General features: G+C 44.3%; 1 protein-coding gene across 2 annotated transcripts in view; it reads right to left on the minus strand.

The window, feature by feature from the left end:
- Positions 1-22,529, minus strand: part of LOC136435453 (leucine-rich repeats and immunoglobulin-like domains protein 3) — a 50,188-nt gene continuing 27,659 nt past the window's right edge. Inside the window, exons 8-20 of one of the 2 annotated variants that reach the window (XM_066428971.1) lie at positions 11,772-11,843; positions 11,428-11,499; positions 8,822-8,965; positions 8,556-8,636; positions 7,931-8,232; positions 7,610-7,746; positions 7,311-7,491; positions 5,175-5,456; positions 4,564-4,839; positions 4,018-4,326; positions 3,471-3,629; positions 2,744-3,112; positions 1-2,391 (exon numbers count right to left, since the gene is read on the minus strand). In XM_066428971.1, the coding sequence (XP_066285068.1) occupies positions 2,168-2,391; positions 2,744-3,112; positions 3,471-3,629; positions 4,018-4,326; positions 4,564-4,839; positions 5,175-5,456; positions 7,311-7,491; positions 7,610-7,746; positions 7,931-8,232; positions 8,556-8,636; positions 8,822-8,965; positions 11,428-11,499; positions 11,772-11,843 (2,608 nt within the window). In that variant the 3' untranslated portion in view covers positions 1-2,167. Of the gene's footprint in view, positions 2,392-2,743; positions 3,113-3,470; positions 3,630-4,017; positions 4,345-4,563; positions 4,840-5,174; positions 5,457-7,310; positions 7,492-7,609; positions 7,747-7,930; positions 8,233-8,555; positions 8,637-8,821; positions 8,966-11,427; positions 11,500-11,771; positions 11,844-22,529 lie in introns of both variants that reach the window. The other variant, XM_066428970.1, reaches the window with a different exon arrangement.

Below are 22,529 nucleotides of genomic sequence, written 5' to 3' on the forward strand. Positions count from 1 at the left end.
TTTCAACATGAGGACCATTTTTTAATACTTCTTGAGATGCTATACAAATAAATTTTGAATGTCCTTTTGTAGACATCACACATGTTAAAGATGTATACAATAAATATGACATTAGGGTTTGCTTGTCTTGTTAATGAACAGTGACAATGGATACATGTATGTACACAACGTGTGTGGATAGGCCTGCCTATAAAAATAACTCTCACATTCCTCGGGTGGGACTGACAGGGCAGGACATACCATAATCCTTTCTTCACATACTTTTTTTTAATAATATTAATATCAATAATCTCTATCGACCCTGTTATCGGCATTCTACACAAGCGTACTAGCACCAGTACAGCACAAGGTATTGCCGCGCCCTGCAAGTCCCGCCCGGGTCGTTAGTCGACCCACTGCATGGTGACACCGTACCCGCCCGGCCCTGAGTCTGCCACGCACGTGGCAAGAGGCGCTGGCTTTGCGAGCACCGAGGAAAAATGGATAGGAAAGGGACATGACTACATGATGCGCACGACTAGCACAAATACTGTGAGGGTGAAATGGGCTGCCCTCCCTCCAAGCACTCCCTGATGGCCCTGGTCTTGTGACAACATAATGGTTTTTGTTATCACCTTTGCTATGGTTTCTTTTGCATGATAATGTTGCATTTGCTTGCTACAAGGCATTAGCAATTTTTTTTGCTATACAGAGAAGGGCTTTGCTATTGGGAAAGTGCAATGGGAGAATGGCCATCTTGGAGCACTTGTCACAAATTTTCCATCCAACACTGTTACACAACCTTACCACACTGCCAGGTACGTTACCCAAGTCCCACAGTCCTCTGCCTTAAACAGCTGAGGTAGTTGGGAACAGAGGACATCAGGAAATAAGGTAACATCTTGTCCATATTTGGAAATAAAGGAGCGTTGTTTCAATATCACCATGATTTCGGCAGAACGTTCATTTAACATTAGTCTAAGTGGTTGTTTTGGCGTGTGGTACGGTTGGTTAACAACAACACACCTCGTTACTACATATACATCAAGTGTTACACCCAGCATGCATCATCATCATCATCATTCTATGTAAATAAGCCGCAGCTTTCCTTTAAACCCAAGCTGGGGAGGCAGAGATTGGTACAGAACAGGGTGATCTGAAAGACCACCGCATCTACCAACAGTAACATACAAGCATCACTTGGTGAGATTTCAACTACATCGTCATTCAACTACTGTTTTAGAGAATTTCACTTACATTGCTAAATACTGAGTACTTCCAGTTATTACTACATGTCCCCTTAACTAGTTGGTACCAAAAAATTTTGTTTTATGCTGAAAACATGGTTTTCCTCTCAGCTTGGATTTTTCTTTCTCCTCGCAGCGGACAAATTGAATTTATCGCCGCAATCTTTCTGACCCTGCAAAAATCCGACATTGATTCGTCATTGTTTAGAATTCCATCTCTCATTTTTTCTGGCACACTATTTCAAGAAATCATCTCTTTACACAGGATAAAACAAATTACAATTACTGCATTGTAAAAATCAGTGTTAAAGCCTTTCAAGGCACGAAGGCACCATTGTTGCGTCCCTCGTGAAACAAATCTGTAACACATGTGGGATTTGCTGCTTCGGACCTTCCATTGTTGCTCTTTTGATTTTTTGTTTTGCTCTGCCAAGACTCCATAAAGCACTGTTTCCGCAACATTTGTAGAGAAGAAAATAAGGCAACCAGAACACAAATAGTTTGCTATAGCTTCTAGCGTATCACTACATCCAGCATTGTTTGCGAGCTCTTGGCAGTGGCAGAAGCCAGCCTCTTCTACATGTACAAAATAAAATACTAGCCAGGGCTAAAAACGGGAAATAAAATCTCTTGACGTCACATATACACAGTGGAGTACACCTCCTAGGGAGGCAAAAAGCTTATCCACAGAGTAAAAGCTTCTTTTCTCTCTGACATCACTAAAATATATTCCACAAAAAATGACAACACATCCCAGTTTTGCAACAACGGATAACGCCACCTTGGGAGCAAGTTACCCGTCTTTTCATAAAATAGATTAGCACGTATCAATATACATATATTACATTACAAACAACATAAAAGGAAATTTTCATACAAGTTACAAGCAGGGGGGAGTTTACAGGGAAATCATTATTACATTACAATAAGTTATGTACACTTTACAACGTCACATCTCGGCCTATTCTGTGGTTATTCATTGTGAGAATTAGACTTTTACTGCTTGGGAAGGCTTCTGATGGGTTGTTGTATTGTGACGTGCCGCTCTGTTGCTGGTAGGGGTATCTATATACAGGAGAGTGGTGGGAGGGCGCAACTGCAGCTATGGGAGAGGACCTCGATCTCGTGAGCGGCGAGGGTGGGGGGTTGAATTCTGACTGGACGTCTGAAACACAAGAAAAAAAAGACTGCTTAGTTAGACATTCATCCCCAAATTCTGTAAAACAAATCTTTATTGTAAAATGACAAACATCACGAATTCAAAAGATTTCTTGCCGAGCACATGGTGGTTACTGTCTCATAATGTTACATTTATTGTATTTCATGGGTTTCTTGCATTGCTGCAACCACTATATTCTAATTCTTTTACATATATTTTTCTTTTCTTCATTTATTGGTTAAGCTGTTCAGCACACATGCACAGCCAGGGCTGCCCAACTAGCTTGTTGCTATCACAAAGGACTAGCTATTCTAACTTGAAACAGCAGTAATGAATAGTGAAAAAGCTGAGTTCTCACCTTTAGGAAACCTTGGCAAGCCTTGCGAACTATTACTTGACAACGATGAACTATATGTTTGTGCCTCGCTCTCCACGTCCATGTCGTCGCTGCCCGGCGGCTCGGCGCGGTGGTACAGGTCCGGCACCAGGCGGTCTCTGGACCGGTGATGATGTCGTCTCCTCTCCTCCGGAGACGACGATGACCCTGACGACCCTGAGGGATGGTGATACCGCTCCGCGCTCTTCTCCAACTGGGGCTCGTTTTCTTCCCCGTTCGGCGAGTGGATGGGTCGGAAAGTCCGCAGCGGACTGTGCGTCGTGTTCTGATTGACGTCCCCTTGGCTGTTCGCCACGTCTTCAGGCAGGGGGATAGAAGTAATACTGTTACCTGCAGAGGGAGGAAATAATTTTTCACCTGTCAGTTTACATTCTTTTTACAACAGGGAAAGACTATTATGCAGTACATCTAAATGTCAAGATTCTCTCTTGATTGGCTTTAACCGTTACTGTAAATGCATTTAAGCCCGCTTGGTTTTTATTTCCCGGTAGGGAGAAAATGGAGTGTTCGCAGTGGTTTAACTTTGCATTTGAAACAATAGTAGCACTACAGTCATAGGTAGGCAAAAAGTGGATTTATGTTCACGCTGAAGAGTTCACTGTGAAAACCACGAACATTTCTGCATTTACGGTATCACCTTAAAACCAACATGTATGTAAAGATTGAACAATGGTGAAAGTGTACTAACCTGAGTGCTCTGCAAGAGCTTGCTCGTGTTGGGTTAAAGGTGACAACTGTGTTTCCGGCGCGTCGCTCGGGAAAATGGCCGCCGACCGCAGCCTCGGAGGGTATCTGCTACAGGGAACCTCTACAGAGACAGCATCGCTACCGCCGTCTACTCTTCGCCCTGATAGGAAAGGGAAACACGTTAACTTCAACTTTGCCTGTTTCAATCATCAACAGATAAGATCTGTACATCCTTCCATCAAGATTACCTTGCCGGGAGGTTTCTTCCACTAAAATTACTCCTGCCGGACATATTTTTCAAACATTCTAGTCTTCAGTTACAATTACTTGTCCACAGAAGTGTGCTAGTGAAGACATAGGTCATCACTGAAGTCTTCAAACAATACAGAACAACGGTCACGGGAGAGGAAGCACAAAATCTCAGGATATATAAACAACTGCCGCTCACAAAATTCTCTCTGGCTGGAACACCACAACAAGTCTTGACAAATTAAGACCATAATCCCATCCGAAAATAAACAGAGCGTGCCAACAGGAGACAGGCCTACCTAAACTGTTTGTAGCACTAGGGTGTTGCAGGCGGGGGCCTGGATGGGGAGGTTGGTGGCCGTGCTGTGCTGCTGGGTCCTGACCGCCCCCATCCACACCCTCCTGGGAGAGTCTGAAGTTGGATCCGGGCATGTCGGGCGGGAGGTTGGTCTCGTCGGTGTTGGTCTGGCTGTACTCCTCCTTGTTGCCGCGTGTCCGATAGATGATGATGACCCAGACCAGTGACGTGCCCACCACGCAGCACACCACGGAGATGATGATGATGCCGGTCGTCGTGCTCTCCTGGGCCACACCCTCACTCGCCAGGACTTGGGTCGGGTTAACACCTTTCATTAGAAACACTCGGAACTCAGCATGCAACGAGCCACACAAAATCTTTGCAATGACAACCATGACTTTGAATCAATATTTTATTCAGTCTCACTGAATTATGTATAAAGGAGCCATTACAATCAATTTCAAAGATGGACGTTGAGCAAGAACAGAGAACTACACACAACATAAGCTTCGATCTTCAAAATGGAATGGTAGAAATGGATCCTAACCTGGTACAACAGTTAAGCTTGCAGACTCCCACTTGGTGCCAACAGTGTTGGACATTTCGCACTCGTAGCGCCCCGCGTCGCCAGGCTCCGTGTGCATGATGATCAGCAGTTGGTTGCTGGCGGTCAGGAAGTGGCGGTTTGTCTTGGGTACTTCGTCTCCGTCTTTCTTCCAGCTGACCGACGGTTGCGGGCTGCCCGCTGCCAGACACTCCAGTACCGTGGTCTCTCCTTCCATGGTCTCCGTGTCTTCCAGTGGTCTCACAAAGGTGGGTGTTTCTGTCAGGGCAAGACAGAAAATGTTAGGGTTGTTTGAGGTAACCTTGCCAGTCTTCCCATTCTAAAAACCAACAACAATAAACCCAATGCATTTACCTGTGGTACCCCTGTCGTTTTCCAAGCTCTTACATGATATGAAGTACTTACAAGACATTACAAACAAAGAGCTCCCTCAAGAAGAAACTATAAGATAACATCTATTTTGTATCGCTGAAGAAAGATGTTGGAATGACATCTGAAACGTCTGATATTTTCATATTGTAATCCAGTGGTTTAGATTGAATTAAAATCTAATTCTACAAGAAAACAATGTGTACAAAACAAAAAGTAGTCACCTAGCACAGTGAGAGTTGCGTTGGCTGTGATAGTCCCGGCATCGTTGGTGGCGGTACACGTGTAGACTCCCATGTCCGACGTCTTGACCTTCACGATGAAGAAGAAGTCGTCCTCTGGCATCATGTGCATCCTCCGCTCCCGCGCCGCCGGGAAGTCCGTGCCTCCGTCCTTCTGCCACGCTATCTGTGGCGCCGGTTGGCCAATCGCTGCACACTGTAGTTTTGCAGTGCCTTCAGCTCGGGCTGTGAAGTCCTGAGGTGGGTTGGTGAACTTGGGGAACACTGGAGCAGAAAACAACACCCATGGTTTAATAATAATGTTTTTTATTGGTCAGAAATTACCCGCAATGGTAGCCTTTCTAGCGCTGAATTGATGTAGGGTTTACATGTTTCACATAATATACAACATATACCTAATCTATCCACATTTTGTGGATTTGTCGCAAGGGTCTGGGCGGCTGCCATTCGGCGCCACCAGGTGACCTCAATACGACCTTCCCCAACCGAAGTCAGGTACCCATTTACACCTGGGTGGAGTGAGGAAAGTCGTGTAAAGTGCCTTTCCCAAGGGCACAAGATCGGTTACACGACAGGATTCGAACTCGGGACCTCTTGGTTCTGAGCCGAACGCTCTGCCGTTGCGCCACACGGCCCCACTGGTTTCTTTGATGAACAATAAGGTGGTCATACGCTAGCCTCCGTTGCAGACTCTGAAGCGGCTTTTTGGGGGGCTAAATAATACACTTTTTGCAGCCACCCCGTAACTATCAGCCATCCTGTAACCATCAGCCGCCTAGAGTCTGCGTTATTACGGCATGTCAAAGCGAAATTAAAATCACGTTAGGGCGATTAACGCAGAGGTGCGAATTTCCTGCCTATGGTAGACCGCACAATAAGAACAGTATACACGCACCTCCCCCAGTCAGTGTGCTGTCACGCTTGTGGCAAAATAGTTTGCCATTTCTCATTAAAAACCCGTTTTTTAAGACTCAATCGAAGAAAGTCATCGAAGAAAACAAGGAAAAACGTAAACAAAACAAGAATTTCGCCCGTGCATTTCAGCCTCTACGTCGTGATTTGCCGCGGTTCGCCGTAATTTCTGGCCGTATTCGACACAATATATATTCCTGTGAATATTTTTCCGTGAAAATTCTCCGTATTTACCGTAGATAAATCGTTATTTTCGCTATGAATTCACATAAGTCATGACGCTCGCTCGAGTCGCAACCCGTCCCGGGCCGTCCGCCATGTTTTTAAACTCATTGATATGCAAGGTTCTGAGCGCTGATTGGGCTGCGTCATAAAGACTGTGCTCTGATTGGTTGACAGCAAGATGTGACGTGACCACACGGGCGGGAATTTCCCTTTACACTTCGGGCGTTTCTTGTCAAAATAGATCGCATTTTGTGACGATTGAAGCAGTATTATAGCGACCTTCGTAACAAATTGATTTTGAAAAATTAACAAAGTTTTTTCTGATCACAACATTCAGTTACTAGTACTTTTCCTAGTCAATTAATTTTCGCGGTACGGTCAATCAATTTTCGCGGTACGGTCAATCAATTTTCGCGGTACGGCCCTCCCCAAGTGGACGGCCTCTCAAGATCTCAGTCGCGGTCTGGCGGAAACACTGCTTCTAACAATCGAAGTTTGTCTTTAGGAACAGTAGAAATAGCAAACTATTTTGCCACAAGCGTGACAGCACACTGACTAGGGGAGGTGCGTGTATACTGTTCTTATTGTGCGGTCTACCATAGGCAGGAAATTCGCACCTCTGCGTTAATCGCCCTAACGTGATTTTAATTTCGCTTTGACATGCCGTAATAACGCAGACTCTAGGCGGCTGATGGTTACAGGATGGCTGATAGTTACGGGGTGGCTGCAAAAAGTGTATTATTTAGCCCCCCAAAAAGCCGCTTCAGAGTCTGCAACGGAGGCTAGTCATACGCATCAGATACACACTTCTCCATTTCAACAAAAGCACTTTTTTTTTTCAGGGTCCACAATTCCTCAATATTTCATCTGCCTTGTAGGATAATCTTCCTTTGTCCATGGACCCCAACTACATCTTTCCCATCTATATCACTTCCTAGTTTGTCCCTTAATTTGTAGTGACTAAGAGGACAGCAAGCTCACCATGCACTGTCAGCTTGGCCTTGTTGGAATACAAGGGACCAAAGTGGTTGGAAATGACACACTGGTATCTGCCTTCCGTCGAGTCATCCACGTTCCACAGCTTCAGGATGGAGGTATACTCCATGACGATGTTACCGTCCGACATCGTCGCGTAGTTTTCAATGTCTGCGTTCTCGATGAGCTGTAGATAATGATGACAAGAAGGTTTAGTCTTTTGACATTGTATCTATTGCAAAGTCATTGTATGAGAACCTATGTAAAACACCACTTTATCTCAAGCTATGGTATAAAATACAAACCTTATTGTCGTGCTTCCAGGCGAAGTGCATAGGAGACGCCGCAATGCTCGTGACGGCGCACAAGAGGGTCACGTTGTCTCCCCGTAGAGCCGTGGTCGTCTTCGGGTGGGTAGTAATGGTGGGTTTGGGCTGATCATCTGTACAGCACAGGAGAGTGCAGGGTTATGATGAATTCATTGCCATACGAGAGAACATTTTTATCAAGAAACAGCTTCTTTTCAAATCGTATCAATCACATAATGAAGAAAAGAACAGTCGAGAGTAATAAGGAAATTCCTGTAAATTTGAGGGAAAGATCGCTACTACAAAAACAATACATACCACAGGTAAAGTCTTTCACTTGCAAGATGTTGGTGCCCCTCAGGTCCTCCGGATGAGAGCACTTGGCGTCCACGGTGTTCCCGAATCCGCTCTCCTTCAAGAAGCGGGGCAGCCACTTCAGTTGGCAGTCGCAGATGAGGTTACTGGAGTTCATGCGCAGTTCCTCCAGCAGCTTCAGGCCGGCGAAGGCGTCGGGCTGGATGGAGGAGATGTCGTTGTCGGTCAGGTCCAGCTTACGCAGCCCGTCCAGCCCGCTGAAGGCACGCTTCGCGATGGACTTGATGTGGTTCCGGTCCAGGTTGCTGTAGGGGAGAATCAGATGTTAATCTTGTGATCACCTAGTCAATACCATCGTCTTCCATCAGTATATCAACAACACTTGGTTGCTACTAGCCTGGACTCAATCAAGCTCCTGTAACGGCTTGCCGCCCTGTAACTGCATAGCCGCGGGGAGGGGACAGAAAGCCCCGGACAGCTGGAGTTTGCGTTATACAGACTAGGTTGCTACATGTATGTATTAACAAATGCTGTTGACTTCAATACTGTATTTGTAAAGTATCTATCAATTCCTTTACTTTCATGAGATATTCAGGCTCACTGATAAGGAAGACATGATAATACTTACAGTTTGTTAAGGGCACGTAGTCCAGAGAAGGCCCCATTCATGTCTTCGATTGCCCAGGAGATTTCATTGGACTTCAGTTCTCTGTGGGAAAGAATGGCGGATATAAGTAATCTGCTTAACTCATAAAGTACATTTCTGCCTAACTCAGAAGGTATGATATCAGTTTCGCTACTCAAGCCACCAATTCTAAAGAAAAAGCTCATCCAGCAGTTATTTTTGTTATAAAACCTTTATGATGACTATTTTTGAAATAAACAGGCACTTACAGTGTCTGGAGAGAAGACAGCCCATGGAAGGCCCCCTCGGCGATGTCACAAATCTTGTTGTTGCTCAGGTCGAGGAGTTGCAGCTTGGACAGACGCGAGAAGGCGCCGTTTTCGATCGCTATCAACTGGTTGTGGGACAGGTCCCTGCCAAGCAAAACAAGGTCTTGGTTACACGCCGGAAAGCAAAACAAAGCACAACACTTACTTTATTATATCAACCTGCAAGGTTAGCAAAGGGGAGGGGGGAGCCGTCACCACTCGACTTAAATCTCCACCTCACTTGTCATGTCCACTGTGAAAAGTTGGCAAACTTACAACGCACTTCTGACAGAGAACTGTGCATCATGCACCACTTTCCAGCTTCTCAAAACACAACTCCAGACTTTCGCAACACTAGACGACTAAGAGCACTGTGCAACAGGATTGGCCAGTCATGTTTGAAATCAGAGCACTGTGCAACAGGATTGGCCAGTCATGTTTGAAATCAGACAAGAGACTATCGGTATCTTTGTTCTATTTTGGTTTGTCATTTTACCTGACAATGCACGAGTCATTAATAATACAGGGACAGGTATCTAATGGATGCTCAAACATAAAGTAAAATGAATCTGTGTGGACCGTATAAAAGGTCATAAAACTTGGACAATAAATTTCCACTTAATACCGCATAAACCTATCCACATAAAGATGACGCAAAATGGCGGGTACTCCATAAAATACCTCTTGTTATTTTACCAGTCATTACTAAACTACATTTACTGTATTAACGATTGATAGCTAAGTAAATAAATAATTTGCAAACAAAATATGTTGGAAATGATGCTTAGGATTTCTTTTGGTACCACTCCTTTCCTAGCGCACAAATCATTCTACTCTGAACAAATAACAGGATGGTTTTCTCACTAAACCAGTAAGGGGCCCTCAATCTGTCAAAAAGATTTCAAATGAACGTATTTCAAACCCTGTGGGTATCGATTGTCCAATTTCCCCTTTAGCTTTGCGCTGGACCCCCCTAGAAACCAGCTCAAACCCTGTATATGGGAATGCTGCAGCTGGAAATGCATTTTGCATGGTCCCTAGTTACTTGGCAACAGGTTAGGGGAACAGGGAGGGAGGGAGGTTGGTGGGGACTGTGGATGAACAGACAAAAACAGGGTTCAGCTTGGGTCACTCCAGGACAAAGGGGTAAAACGTTGATGGATGAGGTGGGAAAATGATCAGGGACAAGTCATGGACACAACACAGGACCGGGAGCTCCTAATAGCCTCCCATACTGGGAAATATGAATAGGGTTCCAGCCCACTGCAAAGGGATTCTCTGTGTCCCAAGAGATGGCTTTTTGTCTCCAGGGGTCATGGGTCAAACTTGAGGTGAATACAACACCATACACATCTGTCACCCCCCACAGTGAGTGTGGAGAGCCCACCTAGGGACTTTAGTAGATTTACTAGGGAACAAACCACTTGTAAGTTATAGGGAGGTTTGCTGATGAAGATTTTGGTTTGGGAAATCCAGAGCAATTTCAAATAGGTCATTTTTTGAATATGCAATACACATTTTCATATACAAACATATGTCAAGTGTGGGGGGGTAGCATCAAAGGGCTGGCTGATTTTCACAAGAAAGCACGGCATCACAAAAAGGGAAAGCTGCCTTTTCAAATGATAATACGCCAAGAAATGCATGCAAATTGGAGGAGACAAGCTCCTTTTCACGGAAGCCTGACCAATTGTCACTCTCACTTGGTCGGTTATGCTGAAGTCACAGAATGCTTTCAGACACAAAGGGGCGGTGAAGAATGAGTCTACACGGACACCAGGGTGTCCGATTGTTCCTTTTGTTTTTCTTCTGACAGGGAGATTTCCTCTCAATTAATATAACGATCCCAGCTGATGTCATGCAAACTAAGACTGAGTTGGGCGACAAAAACTAATGTGTTGTATTGTCTCTGCTAAGTGACCATGGGGCGAGAAAGACCCAAGCAAAGGAGGACAATGCCCCCAAACTTGCACACATTTGAAGTCAGTGACTGCGAATCAACTTCTGTTGTTGCTCTCTTGGCATTTCGCACGAAATCAGACTACTGACCCTTCTGACCTTGAACATACTGACATTCCCGATTCCGACCAATTTCTTGCTGACCTCTGGTAAGATATGGCAGACACAATGGAACCACAGTAGATGGATCAATGTTAGAACTGGCTCTGTCAGTACATTGCTCAAAATTAGCCTGTATGCAAGACTGTTTCTAGGGCCTACACTGGCCAGCTTCTTGGTCACAGGGTCAACATGCCCAAGGAAAAGTTTTGGTAGCTATTACTATAAAAAAAGCTTATTCCTGGGTTATCAAACTTCTGACATCTCATCCGTAGTTATGTTAGTACTGTTCACAATGGCTTTCCATCCCCAGTGAAAGTTGCAAAGACCAAGGACATTTTATATCTTATATATCCTGTATAATGTCCTTGCAGAGACCCTCAAAAGGCAGCAATAGCCTACCTTTGCACTACACTGCCATTCCACATACGAGTGTGAGGGGAATAGAATGTAGCTAGTTGGGAAAATGGCAATAACTACAAGAGGAAACAGTAGTCAATACTACTTACAGATGCCATAGCTCCTGGCAGAATTCCCACCCCTCCGATTCAATAGTTCTGATGGCGTTCCGGCTCAGAGTCCTACAAGGAATATAGAATACAACCATTTCACACACAAAATGTAGACAATTTAAATGTAACATGAAACGATATAACAGAAAAACTGTGAAACTATTTTGTCGGCACCAATTCCAAAATGGGTGTACATTAGAAAATACATTTATCAACATGTCAAAGCCATGCGGCCATTAATATCTAAATGACCAAGGACATTTTCTAGTCATGTTTGGGGGGCCCGGGGGCATGCGGCAGGCGAAATGAACCAAATTAAGGACGAAATCCGGAGGACTTACAGTTGCTGCAGCTTGGACAGGCCGTAGAGCCATCCCTTGGTGATGGAGGTCAGGTTGTTGCCATCCATTTGTCTGTGGAAAGAGGAGAAATGGGCGTACATTAGAGCCATGCCTGTAGGGCTAAACACCAGTCAATACATCTACCTGTCAGCAGCGGTGCTATGGGATCCATGGGCCTGAATTATTACCTTGTTACAAAACTCAGTCTATGTTGCACCTTGCACACTTTCAAGTGCTAACTTAGTGCGTCACTGCAAATGTGTAAGATTTTAGATCTTGCCAGTGAAAAGACCAAACACTAGCAAACATGGTTGAAACAATAAGTGCATCAAAGTGTAAAATGTCCTGTTTCTTCAGCAATGTTGCATCTTGCACACTTACACATAGTTTTTGCTATTAACTTTATGTGTCGCTGCAAACATGTAAGATTTCTGTAAGATTTCAATCTTGCCAGTGAAAAGACCAAACAGGGTTGAAACAGAAGTGCATCAAAGTGTAAAATGTCCCCTTTCTTTGGCAACATATGCTTGAATGAGCCTAATCATATGAGCCACATCAACAACAATTGTTCCCATAGCATGCTATCAAAATGTTTTCTAAATCTCCAGAATTAATAGATCTAGTTCCAAACCATTTCACACATGTCAGCTTTGTATAGACAAGTTTGAGACATGAATTTGTTCGGGTCATCTTACACACAAAACTATGGGAAAACTTCAGAACTTCTGGTTTCATGTTTTAAGCCCAAATAAATACCAGTGTTTAGTCACAGAAAATTGTAACTTTCCACACAAACTCTCCGGTTTCCTAAAGCCCAAATCAGCCAACCACATCCTGTTTACCATATTCAGCACTGTCGGAAAAATGCCAGTAAGAGGGCCCTAGCACCAACAGGGACTTGTGGTATGCTTTTGCTTGTACTACACATGTACCAATTAAGCCCCTCAAGCTACAATCACTGAACAGGTGGCGTCCGAGCCCACGACCTTGAAGGGTAAGAAAAAGCAGCAAACATGACCTTGTGTTGTCAAACTATCTTAAGAGGCAGCCGACAACAAGGCTTTGATTCCCCCCCATTAGGACCCAGCTCAACCCTGGACATCTTCTGCTCCATTAGGGACTGGTCGATATTTACTGGGGGGGGAGGGGTGGTGCACTGGGGGGGAGGGCCATCGTAAAATTTTTTGGCCGGGGGGGAGGGCCAACGAAAAATTTTTTGAGCAGGGGGGAGGGCCATCGAAAAAAAAAATTGCCTGGGGGGAGGGCCATCGAAAAAGTTTTCAGAAAATCTACGATATAATCCAAAGTTGTGGCAATTTTGTAAAATATGCGATACTTCACGGGAAAATATGGCACCGCGTAGCAATCTGCCATTCAAACGCGCATTCACCCCTTTGTTCAATTGGACTAGTCGAAATCCCACAATTCCTTGCAAAATATTCGCCAAAATGGCGTCGCTCGGAGCGAAAAAACCGGAACGCGAGGATTGTAGGCTTAATTTTTCTCAGAAGCGAAGCAACCTTCGGGCAGCCAGCAATATACACCCAAGGCTTCGGATGTCGCTGCAGCCCCGTGATGCTAGTGACACAATGGAGAGGCTCTCCGGGTTGAAAGATAGCACAAGAAGCGAAGAGCAGAGAACAAAGCTTTCGGCCCTGTCGAGAGTATTGGAAGAGCTCCAGCTTCCAGAAGCTGCGGACAAAGATTCTTCTAGTGGTTGGTTGGACTTTGAGTTCGCCCATGAACTCTTTTCTTCTTTCTTTGTTACTTCACCGAGCAGTGTCGTTTTCCGGGATTTCATGCTGGATGAAGATACGGGCCTCCCTGTTCTTTTGTACTCACGACCTTCAGGCGAGCGGCTGGTGATTTTGAAAGACTCCGTGGACATGGCCAGCCTATTGTCTCATTTGTGCGCACAGGACGACGACCGAGAACTTTTTCAGACTCCAACAGAAAAGCCTTTGTCCGCAGATCTTGTCCACCGGCTTATCGAATCCATGAATGACGAGTACGATCGTGGGGTGGCGAAGATGTTGTTGTGCGCGGACAGAACAAGGGCCGAAATCTATCAGCTGGGGATCAAGCCCGATAGAGCCACCAAACTGTTGCAGACCCTCAAGGAAAGACTGGCGGCTTGGGAAGGTACCAAACTAGCAGCTGAAGATATGACCCACATGCGACTCAAAGATCGAATTGCAAGCTTCGAGAAGAGAATAAAGATGACAGAACAACTGATAGGACAAGCCACAGGAAGGTGGACTGATGAGAGGGTTGGTGATCTTCAAGAACAGAAGGTCTTACTTGAAGAATCTTTGGAAAATGCCAGAAACCTGAAGGTAGATATATAACATTGTTTAATAAATGTATTTATTGAAATCTTAAAATATTTTCCCATTTTTGTACATAGATCAAAACAAAAAAAAGCAATCTGCTTCAGCTACTGTCCAATATCTTTTAGGAAAATTTGACATAATTTTATACTTGTGTATTGAAATAACATTTAATATGAATTTAAATACTTGGTAGTATTTGGTAGCATTGTTTGATTTGAATAGCGTGTTGTTTTGATAGGTGATATGTGTATTGTAGAACGTGTACAATCAAATGTTGACATCTGTTGCACAACATTTTCCAGGGAGCAAAGACCCCATACTACAAGCAATGCTTCCGACAAGCCGTTCTCCGGAAGGCGAGCAAGCTAGCAGAAGAGCAGAGAATAAAACATCGAAGTCTTGGTGCCGGGCCGCAAACCAAGCTGGATGGAGAAGATGAGGAGTGGCTGGCTAAGTGTATAGGTACATTAATGAATAAATAAATACATTGATACTGATACTTAAGTGTATTATCTCGTTTTTCCTGGTGTTTTATGTGAACTGCAGTAAACTGTGCCTGATTCAGCATGGGTAGTTCCTTTTCTTTATTTATTGTCCACATGATGCAGTTTTTTGTATACACTACATGTATCAGAAAAATTGAATCTACCTTCCCATTGTTCGTTTGTTGAAAACTGCATAATTTTTTTAAAGGCATGTATGTGTAGTATAATGGTTTTTGCATCTGGGTCAAATTGTGTGGATCCAAAGGGAGATGGTCCAATCACCATCAGTGGCATGTGACCTGTGTCGTAGAGAAGTCACATTGCACTTAAGCTGATCCACTTGGATATGGGTTTCAATGCATTTATACATTAAGTTTTACTGTGTTTTTCAGAGGACAAGACCACAATTCATGGCCGTAGGCACGAGACTGTCCTCTACACCCACCACAGGGTAAAGAGCCGAGATTTGCTGCGGCTGGCCAACCACAGGAGGCTTCAACGCGGAGCTTCACTGATCCGTTCCCTGTCAACTGTCTCCTCCAAATCCAGACCAACAAACATCCGGTCGATTCAGGCAAAGAGACATGTAAGTACATGTATTACAGAGGTAGCTTATCATTTGAAATCTTCTAGTATTATGGATAGAAACAATTTACATGCTTGATTATAGCAATAGTGATAACTACAAATACTCATATCCCTTGTCCAATAAGACTTTAACACATTGAACTTTTGGTTTTAAAATTGTAGTCATTTATATTAATACAATACCTTGAATTTCCAGAAAGGGAAAGGATTGTGGTGTTCGAAGAAACCACCCAAGACAGAAGACAGGGACAATGAATGCACCCACCATCAGCGCAAGCATGTGGCACTCGCGAAGGAGCACCTGTTTGGAAAAGAGGCTGGGACATTGAGAAAGAATGCCCTACTCATCAGTATGGACGACAAGGCTTATCTTCGCCCTGGGACATCAGGTGAGTGACACAGACTATGCACAAACTGCTTGCTCAGTATATCAAGAATTACCTTGAACTTGAAGTTTCATTACGATCATGGCTTCCTTTTCTTGTCTGGATGTAATGAAACCTAGTATTAGGAAGTTATGATCTTTGAATTTTTTTCTTCCCAACAAAGTCAGCTTAATTAATTTCTCTGCTCTGGTTTGATATACTTGTACAGAGGGATTTACCGGCACCAAGCGCCAGGCAGTGCTGCAGCCTACAGATGAAAGTCACGCAAGGAAGCTGCCACTTCATGATTTTCCTGAGCCATCGGTTTATGTGACACCATCAGCCTTCCGACTCATCAGGAAGAAACCAGCCGGTGTTGACGGGGATGAGAGCCTCATCTCTGAGCTTGATTCTTCCATAGCTGTGGTTCACCCCAAGGCTTATGTAGGCACAAATGGGACCACTTGGGGTTCAAACCTCATGCGGCTAAGGAGGGAGTGCCCCGATGATTTTGAGGTGGAGCCAGCACCAGACAACACCCGTTACAGTAGGCCAGTGCGGAAGCTTTGTAGTTGGGCAAAGGATAGCACTGTCTACTTCATGGACTGTACCATGAAGGGTGATGTCATGAAGGTGACACAGAACCCCAACTGCCCCTTCCAGAAGTACGAACTTCTCCGCACACAGGCCTTAAACCAGCAGTGTAAACGCGCCATTGAAGAGTGGAGCGAAGAGAAGAGAAGTTTGCCTGGTAACGAGATTGCAGCTGGAAGCGAAGTCGTGGATAGGGTTCACACCATCATGGACGGGTTAGGAGAAGTTGCAGTTGCATTGTCAGTATCCACAGGAAATCCACTCTGGCAATGTTACTGCACCTTCATCCAAACTTGCACCGATTTCTTGCATTTCCTGTCCTGTCTCCGCTTGCCACAGCCATGCCCCAAGCTACTGGAGTTAACAGATGCCGGGCCTGGTGTGGGGGTCTCCAACTTTGAAGTAAGTATCTTTTTTACATGTCTAATTTGATGCATGGCTCTGTGGTAGCATTTTTAAAGAGATTAGATCATTGTCATGTTCTACTGCATGAGTTCATATAGTATAAATCCAGCAACCTGTGTTGAAGTACAGTATTTGGTCACAGACACAGTTAAAAGCTTCCACAAGAAAACCAGTTGTTTCTTAAGACAAAATAGAAAAGCAAGTTTACTGTCCCGCAGTGATCTGTTGACATATAAGACTCATTGACAAGGAGTATCAGGTTCTTTTCTTCCTGTAACGTCATTCTAAAAAGTTCAAGAAACATCAAATTACATGTAAATAGGTGGCATACGGGGATGAAACTAATGTTGTTGTTGTTTTTAATCCATAGGTTCGATTTCGAGCGGCAGAGAGGGCAAGGATCCATTCCACAGACCTGCTCTGCCGCATTCACCGTGCTCGGGAAGATTCGGGGCAGAATGAGGCAGAAAGGCTCAATGCATCCATGGGTATGTAAATTGTTATTTGAGATGTTCCTCATGTAACAAAAAGAATCTGTAACATATTCTTGTAACATAACACAGTATCATAAAATAGCCAAGGCTTGAAAAAATTTCATGTGGTGCAGCCAAAATTCTTTCTGTGTACCTAATTTGTTTGTGTTGGGTGCACCTATCTCCAAAAATGAATTTCGAGCCCTGATGATCATGTATTAAAAAGCCTGAAACTAGAGGAATTTTCTGATCTTTTGTAGGTGATGCCATTTGTGATGGTGGTACCATCAGATGGCAGTATTTCTCCCCCATACATGGCCTGACTGAAGAACATCTGGCAACAATGTCAACATCAGACCTGGCCGCCCACCGAGAGAAGATGACGGAGAAGAATGCATGGGCAGTGACGGAAGAAATCAAGCTCCGCATCGACGACTCTCCCGCCCCAGCTAAAGGATACACCAAAGCCTTCGTGGTTGAGCAGCCAGGTACACATGTATTATGATACACATGATGAGCCCAAACTACCCACCCTCATGCAATGTCAGTTCAAGTGTTACCGGTAGTAATAAAAGACAAGTCTACTCAGTGGTGTGGTTACATGTATAGCAACAGAGACACTTTATATTAAAAAAAAAAACAGTAGAACATACAGTCCTAAACACATGTTGTCATACGGCTACTGGATAATAAACCTATTCTATTAGAAAATCAACCAACTTACTAACTTATTTCTACCCTACAGTTCTAAATCAACAGTAAAACAAAAAGTATAAAAAACAATCCCGAACTGTTTGATTCTTTGTTTTGTTCCCTTACAAATTGGAAGATGATTGTAAACTACTTTTGTAGCAGACATGTCTACTCAGTGGTGTGGTTATAGCAACAGAGTCACTTTGATATTGAAAAACAAACATACAGTCCTAAACACATGTTGTCATACGGCTACTGGATAATAAACCTATTCTATCAGAAAACCAACCAACTTAACTAATTTCTACCCTACAGTTCTAATCAACGGTAAAACAAAAAGTATAAAAACGGTCCCTAACTGTTTGGTTCTTTGTTTTGTTCATTTACAGACTGTCTCTTCTTCTACAACCGTGAGTACTTGCTGCGGTACTTGAAAACTGCAAAGACACAGCGAACTTCAGTTCCTGGTAATGCCTACTTTAAGAAGATAGAAGATTTCGCTGACGGACATTTCAAGATTGGAGAGCTGTACATGGAATATATGAAGGGAAACTGTAAAGGTGAGATGATAAAGTAATGGTAAAGTTGGATATGGTTTCTATTTGTTTTTTGAAAAAGCAAACTGCAACAGCTTTCCCTCTGTCGAGGGGTGGATGTCCCCTCTAGACCTCCCCTCTGCACCACCCATCGCCTGTCCTGCACCCTCCCCCTCCTCGTCACTTTCCTCCTCCTCGTCACTCTCCTCCTCGTCACTCTTCTCCTCATCACTCTCACCTGTGGATAAAGAAGATAAGAACAAAGTGAATACTCTCATCAGCAGAAATTTTCAGGGTGCTTTAATATCATGCTTTTTTATGTTTTAATTTCTTGTCAGATCTGTCAGATGGGCAGGAACTGTGTGACTACTGCAACCTCCATGAACACACCGGACCGACACCATCACCCATACCCCGGCCATATCCTGACTACGACAGACTACCTGCATTCCACTACCTGCCATACAACAAAACACCGATGGAAGGACGTCTTCCTGATGACTTCCAACCACGAGCCCAGCTGAAATCTGCTGTCAAGAGCAACACAGTGACTATTGACAATGCTCAATCTATTTATGAGTTTGCACAGAAATACATTGTGTCAGAAGAGCATGTGAAGGAATATGTAGAGCATATTGGTCTTGTCCAAACTATGAAAGCAAAGAGAGCTGCTTTGGCAGTGGATAAGCGTAAAGAATGTGAGGAGAAGGCGTATGAGCAGTATGATTGGGAGGCTTTGTACAATGAAGGTTTGTTGGACAAACTTCGTGTAGCTGAGCTTGATAAATACTTATCAAGACACGACTTGCCCAAAGACGGGAAAAAAAACAGAAAAGTTGAACTGGTTCGGGCTCACATTGGCAAAACTGTGTGTTCCCGGCTTTTGTTGAATGATGATGGATCAGATGAGAGTGGGGATGAGGATGTATCTTCATCAGATGATGAGACGTCTGACGAAGATGATGTTGTGTTAGAGCTAGGAGCAGATGGCAGTAGTGACAGTGATACTAATGCCGATGAGGGGCAAGATGAGGTGGAGACAGAAAGAGTAGAAGATGTGACTATATCCCGATTCGGAAGAAAGAGACAGAAAAAACAGAACCCAGATTACATTCTGTGGTGACAGGCTGGCAGTTAAGAGCCTCCATCTGAACCGGTGTTACTTGAGTCTTTAACCAGATTAGGATTTAAAGCATTTTGAACATCTGATGTGTTTTATAGCTTAACAGTACAAGTACAACTTTAATTGTTTAGTCAACGATTCAACCTGGCTTCCTCCATTTTCCTAATTTGCTCTATACTATAGAGTAACATGGTAGCTTTGCATATCAATCGATTTGCATGCTGTCCCAGTGTTTTAAATGAAGTGTGTGTGCGTGTGACACCAATACATGTAATAACAAGGGAAACAGGGCTGAAGTCTTTTTCTTTGTTATATTAGTGTAGAGCACCTTGACGCCCTGCTATGGTGACAAGACAGCAAACAGTTGTGAATTTCATTATTTTGCAACAAAATAAAGGATACTACTACAGAGGTCATCACAATGTTATCTTTTTATAACTTTAAATGGTAGATCTAGTAGTAGTATGACATTACTTACCTCCCAGTTCAACCAGCCTTGCACAGACTAGTAAACTTGCGGCTGGTTCGAAGCACCCATGTTTGTCCAGCACTTCCAGCGACTTGGCATCCTCGCAGGTTTGCAGGACCGCCATGTTCAGCTTGTCTTGGGTAAGCTGGGGCAGCCCGGTCTGCCATGGTGCAAACATGTGTTCGTGGCACTGCCCTCCCAGCTCCTGTAGTAGTTTTGCGCAGTTTAAGTTGACAGGACACACATCAGCCTTCTCGCAATACCCCTCACAGGCCACGTGACTCTGGCTCTTTCTTTGCTGACTCTCCAGGCTAACACGGCAGCCCCTGTTGAGATTCCGGAGGATTTTCCTCCTTGCACCTTCGGTAAGGCTGTCCGTCAAGAGAAGCAGGTTCAGGGATGGCGCTCTTCTGTAGGACACTGACTTCACAGCTTCAGCGATTACTTCCTCCTCGGTGATAGGACTGTTGGCATTAGGTGCAATCACCTGCAGGAGTTCTTTGATGCTCTTTGCGCTCCGTTTGTCTTTTCGTGTGTTCTTTTTACGCCGTTCTTGTTTAGCCATTCTTGACTTTCGTGACGCCCCCCTTATCTTGTTTGGATAAACTCGCTCGACTCTATCCAGCGCGGCTTCAAGTCTTGCATCAGTGCTTGAGATGGCACTGTCCAAGTCCTTGAGCTTTGACATGTACTCTGTGTTAAAAGCATGCATGGTAGCTCTGCCTTGTCGCAGCTGGCTTGTTCCTTTCTTGAACAAGGAATCATTATGTGTCTGCAACTGCAACAGTAGTTCTGAGACTTTCTTCTTAGCGTCACGGAGCTTCTGTCTGTTGTTCTTTATGGTGTCGCCATCGTTTTCTGAGTTTATCTTGAAGGACTCCTTCAAAAACCTGCCACCTCCTGCTGTGTTCATGCTCTGAACAAAGTCCACCGTCTTCGAACACTTCTGGGTGTTTTCCTTAATCGTGAACTCCCTGTTCCTCTCCATCAGGAAGTCCCTCTTAAAACGTGCAGTGTCCTGGCAGGTGGTCCAATAGGCCGTGTAGAAGCCTGGCAAGATGTCGTTGGAAAATTTGGTCTTGGCTGCCTTTGGATGGGAAACCCATCCCAGACGTTCTTTCTTCTCATCTGACATCTACGAAGAAAAACATGTATATGAATAAAAATACATCTTTTACCTACCATACATGACAAACATGCTCTTCACAAATTGAAATTTGGTCCTTTTGTGCAAATTTACAAGCGTCCGTCTTTTTCAATTCGCAACTACTTGCACTTAAAATAACAATACGTGTTAAAAGCCTCTATTGTTGATGCACGATTTTTGTTGTTGTTGCTGTTATAATCTGAAATCGCTGACACATGGAGAGTAAATGTTTTTTTTCTAAACGTCCATGACAAATTGATACAGTCTGGTAAAGGCTAGTATTTGGTACGAACCTTGTGGAAAGCGCTCGAGCTGCCACTGGGATTTGCAGCGTCGTCGGTAGCGGTGGGTGTCCGACTGATGTGACAAGCTGGGGCATGTCCGCAGTAGGAACACGCGGTTTTTCCTTCCGCTGTTTCATACTCGTCGCACTCATTGCAGGTGCCGCACTGGCCTCTGAAGACCCCACGCTTGTCCTTCACCATACTGAACTCGTGTTTTATATGAAACAACGGAGAGGGAGACTTTCTGCAGAGAGCTGAACAGAAACAAGCCGAGAGAACTGAATGGACGCGCCAAAGGTGCTAAAAGGTCAGAGGTGACCTCGTTTCCAGGCAATGTTGTACATCAGCCAATCATATTTCTCGATCTGGTCACGTGAGACCACAAATCCTGGGAACGAGTTGCATCACTCCATGCAAATCACTTCCAGATGCTGCTATAATAGCTGACGAGTTCACATATTTCCATGGCTCCACATTCTTTATGAAGTTTACGAAGACTATAGAAGTGATATCAATATCAACCCTACAAACAGCGGTACTTCCATCCCTGCCAATCGCAAATGCAATGTTTCGCTGACGGCAAACATGAATGGCGATGCCGAGGATTGCTTGCGTGTTGTGTGGCGAGTACGTGTGCGGTCGGGCGGGAAAACAACTTTTCACGTAGATCGGAGATATCAGACAAGGTAAGTCTTTATATACCGCTGCAGCGCGAGTGTTAAACATCAAGTTTTACATATTGTATACGTGTCATCAAAATTAAAAGTCGGCTGGTCCATGGAATAGAACTCGGGAGAGACGCCGATTGTTGATATGTTGCTATCCCAGGAGGACTCCGGCGCGTTGCGACAACCTTGATAATAATTTACGATCGCTGTCCCATTCAGACAACACTTCCGCTATTTGCCTTTGTTTAAATACTACAAAGAGTATTAAATAGAGAGAGAGAGAGAGATAGAAAAGCATCGGAAAATTGGGGGGAGGGCCATCGAAAAATTTTTTGGGGCGGGGGGAGGGCCATTGAAAAATATTTTAAGTCGGGGGGAGGGCCATTGAATTTTTTTTTAAGCCGGGGGGAGGGCCATTGAAAATTTTTTTTACCGGACCCGCTTTCCACCACCCCTCCCCCCCCAGTAAATATCGACCAGTCCCTTACAGACCTGCACCACAGACCAGCTCACTCCAGGTTTCTATTTCCACTGTTCAAATTACATTTGTCACAGATGCCTGGCCAATTATAAAACTGCTTCCTTGCCCAAGAGA

Source organism: Branchiostoma lanceolatum, chromosome 5 (assembly GCF_035083965.1).
Source record: "Branchiostoma lanceolatum isolate klBraLanc5 chromosome 5, klBraLanc5.hap2, whole genome shotgun sequence".
Lineage (NCBI taxonomy): Eukaryota > Metazoa > Chordata > Leptocardii > Amphioxiformes > Branchiostomatidae > Branchiostoma > Branchiostoma lanceolatum.